This window comes from Octodon degus, unplaced genomic scaffold (genome assembly GCF_000260255.1).
Source record: "Octodon degus isolate 3935 unplaced genomic scaffold, OctDeg1.0 scaffold00049, whole genome shotgun sequence".
NCBI lineage: Eukaryota > Metazoa > Chordata > Mammalia > Rodentia > Octodontidae > Octodon > Octodon degus.
The window spans coordinates 1,815,880-1,819,984 of NW_004524625.1; the positions used below are offsets into that span (position 1 = coordinate 1,815,880).

Genomic DNA, 4,105 nt, shown 5'->3' on the forward strand with positions numbered 1-4,105 from the left:
CCCGCGCCAGCGCGTGGTTGAGCCGCAGCGAGCGCAGCGCCGGGAGCCCGCGGAAGGCGCCGCCGCCCAGGGCGCGCAGCGGGTTGTGGCTCAGGTCGAGCGCCGCCAGGCTGGGCAGCCCGTCGAAGGCGCCGTCCTCCACCACCTCGATGTTGTTGTGCGTGAGGCGCAGCGCGCTGAGGAAGGGCAGGCGCACGCCCGCGCCCCCGTCCCCGTCGGCGAAGGCGGCCGCGCGCAGCACGGTCAGGTTGGCGCCCACGATGGTGAGGTTGCGCGCGTCGGGCGGCACGTCCCGGGGCGGCTGCCGGAGCTCGGCGCCCGGCGCGCAGCTCAGCAGCAGCCTGGGGCTGTTGAAGCAGTAGCACTGAAAGGGGCAGGGCGCGGCGGGCCGGCTCAGCGCCGCCGCCGCGAGCAGCAGCCCCGGCAGCAGCGGCCCCCGAAGCTCGGGCCGTCCCGCGCGCGGGGCCATCGCGGCCGGCGCCGCATCCAGCGCCCGCTGGTCCTGGCCCGGGCGCTCTCGGTCTGTGCCTGTCTTCTGGCTCTGAAAGTCCGGAGAGCCTTCACTTTCCGGGCTGCGGCGAGAGGGGTCAGGCGGGGAGCAGAGCCCCCCGCCCCCGCGGCCCTCCTGGCGCTGCGCGCCGGCCTCCGACTGCCGCGGCCGCTCCAGGCTCGGCGCCGAGTGGGCCGGCTTTGCCTCCCCCTCCCCGCCTCCCGGCCTCCTCCTCCGCCCCCAGCCGAGTCTCCGCGCCCTCCTCGCCGAGGGAGGCGGGGTGGGAGGCTCCCGAGAACCGGGATTTCGGTTCCGTTGCTGAGCTCTTGCTTGCGCGCGCAGTCCCGCTTCCGAGAAGTTTGGCGGTGCGAGGCTGGCTTGCTCTCTCCCCTCGTCCGCACCCGCGAGTCTAGGCCGGTTCTCTTCTCCGTTAGTGGCACGTGTGGGGCGGGGCGGGCTAGGGATCTGACAGAGCTGGCAGGTGGGTTTTTACCCAGAAGAATGTTTTTCTTTTGGGCGAGATGGCGACTTTAGACCTACCCTGCAAGAAGAAAAAGGGATTAGCGATGGGCAGAGAAAGTTACTCATTTTTCAGCCTCTTCTCCATTTCTGTGACCAGGGAAAAGGGATGTGCCAGGGAAAAGAGCCTGGAAAATCCCCAGCCTCTGTCCACCTCCTCTTCATCCCCAATTCCCTTAGGCACAGCCAGGTCACTACCCCTGCAGATCCCGTGGGACCAGCATTTTCTGGACCCTGCCCCATGCCCTGGAGAAGCCGACTGCATCTCTGCCCCGCTCAGACCCCCCCAACTTTGGCTGCGCGGGGTCTACAGGGAGCCCGGGCATCCCGTTTCCAGGAGGGACTCACCCCAAGCATCCAGCTAAGCACGGGGACTCGTGGACAGGATGATTGGGCTCCTCGCTTTTCCTCTGTGCCCAGCATCTGGGCACCCCTTTTCACTGACCTTGTACCCGCCCCTGCAGGGTTCCCCTCTGTTAGTGGTGAATGAGGTACAGGGTTGGGGTCTCCAGAGGCTGGGAGAACCCGAGCCACTTTTGCAGCATGGAATAGGGTTTCTGAGGGGACCAGGAATGAGATGGGGGCTGAGCTGTTTATGCGTTTTGTTCTGTTCTGGATTTTCACTTATTTATTTATTTTTGCAGAACTGGGAAGTGCCAGACCTGATTTAAAGAGACAGGCTCCTGAGAAGGGAGCATTCCTGGCCTTGGCATGAATTATTCAGGTTGGAGAAGCTGACATTTGATCCACAGGCCATTCCAATATCAGCAGAGCAAGTTAGGATAGAGGCTCCCCTCTCCTCCCCCGAATCAGTCTCTCCTGAATTGGGGAGGGCTGTCAGTTGTCGGGTTGACTTCCCTGTGGTTATATTTAACAGATCGACCAATGGGATCGAAACCACTTAAAGAGAAGAGCCAGATCCTGTAATGGCCTGGTTGTCAGGCAGGGACCAACTCTAAGGACCAGGGCTGGTGATGTTGGGGATCCTCCAGCCCCCTTTACCCTCCAGTCCTTTCTCCTGTCCCCATCATAGCATTTCCAGATACTGGCAAATGACAACAGTAACTTGCACATACACAGTTGGATATCTCTGTACTGATGCACACATTAGGTTGTGTGTACATGTGAGCTTATACATGTCAGGGCAAGCTCTCCATGTTTACACATAAACAGTCCTAGATGTGTCTGCGTGTGAGCACACAGACTTGTGCTTACTTGGCTGTGCATACGCACGTATGAGAAGGCTTACACAAGCAGGGTCAGATGTGCCTCATGCAAATACATGCAGGCTCATTCATAAATGTGCACCCAGGAACGTAGTTTTTCTTTAATCACCTTTTTGTAGTGCTTTTTTACTTTATCTCTTTGTTAGCACATAATTTTTGTATGTGTTGATCACATTCATCACAGGGAGTTTGTACCTGTACATCACATATCTTAATTCTTTTTTCCCCTTCCCCTGCCCTCCCTCAAGCCCTTTTCCCCTCTGCACTAACAAAAGCTTGATTTCCATTTTTTGTTTTCAGTCTTTTCTCCCCTTTCCCTTCCTTCCCCTTCCCACTTGAACATGTTCTTACTTCCCAATACCTATTCTCGGTATGCTTCTTATTTACTCTTCAGGTTTCTTACACAAGAGAAATAATATGATACTTAAATGTGTAGGAACATAGATTTGAGCAGATCCTGATATGTGCCCATAGGTTCATGAGCACATACATGCTTGAATAAGCAAGCACGCTGCTGGTCCTTATAGGTTCCCGGATGCATCCTCACAGGGGCAGGCTTATAGACCTGTGCGTGATGTAGGCATATGCATCCAGAGAGTGGTCAGCACTGGGAGCGGCTCCTTCTGCCCTGCCCTGTGCCCTTGGTCTGTGGAGGTCACAGGAAGGTGGTCTTCCCTTGTAGGGCCACGCATGCTCAAGTGGCTGCCCTTGAGGCTGAGTACCCATTTGGTGTAGTCCCCTCTGCCTTGGCACCCCTCAGCCCTGCTCTGACGTCTCCCTGTGGTGGTGGCACTGCAGCATTTCCACGAGGGGAACCAGCAGCGTGAGGCAAGTGTGCAGCAAAGGCTTATGGGCTCACAGTGAATGAAGAGTGGCCTCTCCCCTGCCCTGCTGGCTGCAGAGACGCTGCTACCTGCAGTCCTGTGGAGTTGCAGACCACTTGCCAAAGCCACAGCTCCCTCCCCTGGTCCCATAGTGACTGGCTGCAGTTTAGCTGGCTGATGGCAGCCCTGGGAAAGGGACTGTAGGCAGTAGGCAGCCTTGGTGGAGGGCTGCTGAACACCTCATCCAGGGAAGACAGGCCCATAGAACAGAGCGCGGGTTAACTGTGTTATACAGGTGAGGAAAATGCTCTGTTCTCTGGAAGAGCAGCCCACTTCATCTCCAGACTGTCAGTGTGTAGCGTGTGTTCAATAAATGTACGTCCAGTTGAGTCCGAGGTATTTCTTCTCCATAGCATCCATGAGAAGTGTCTTTTCTTCGGCTGTTTCCCTCCTCTGTGCAGCCCTCTGGGATCGGTATGAGTCCACCACCTCCAGGAAGCTCTTGTGGCTTCCCTGTCCAAGTTTGGAGCTTCACATACCGATCAGAGGGCCTTTTGGCTATCTGTAAGCAGTGTGCAGATTGGTGTGATTTCCTGTGTGTCAGGACACAGGGCAAGTCTCAGCATAGAAAAGGCACCAGGGGACATTTATTGAATGAAGTAATATTTAAAATCTCTGGCTGGATCCTTCCATTCCTGGGAGGTCAGTCTGGAGAGGTTCCCCTATCTACACTTTACACCAGGAGTGCATACTTGTCCAGAAAGGTTAAGTACTTCCCCCAAGGTGACACAGCTGCGGGGACCTGAGCCTGATAGGAGCTCAGGTTTCCTGCTCATTTCCTTTGGCACATCAGCCCTCCCTGTCCCTGGCTCCCTCCCGAGAGTGAGTGTGGGTAAAGAGCTGAGGCTTCTGGTTTTCCTCAGGACTGGGAGCAAGTGAGGCAGCCCTGTCCCATTGGAGCAGCGAAACCATCTGCCGTGTACCCAGATGAAAGTTCCCTTGGGCAGCCATGCTAAACCTGAATTTTTCCTTTTTAAAAAATACTT

At 56.6% G+C, this 4,105-nt stretch overlaps 1 protein-coding gene across 1 annotated transcript in view; it reads right to left on the bottom strand.

Moving 5' to 3' along the window:
• Positions 1-469, bottom strand: part of Tpbgl (trophoblast glycoprotein like) — a 2,471-nt gene extending 2,002 nt beyond the window's left edge. The window contains exon 1 of the mRNA XM_004632583.2: positions 8-469. Within this exon, the coding sequence (XP_004632640.1) occupies positions 8-469 (462 nt within the window). The remainder of the gene's footprint in view (positions 1-7) is intronic.
• Between the last annotated feature and the right edge of the window lie 3,636 nt (positions 470-4,105).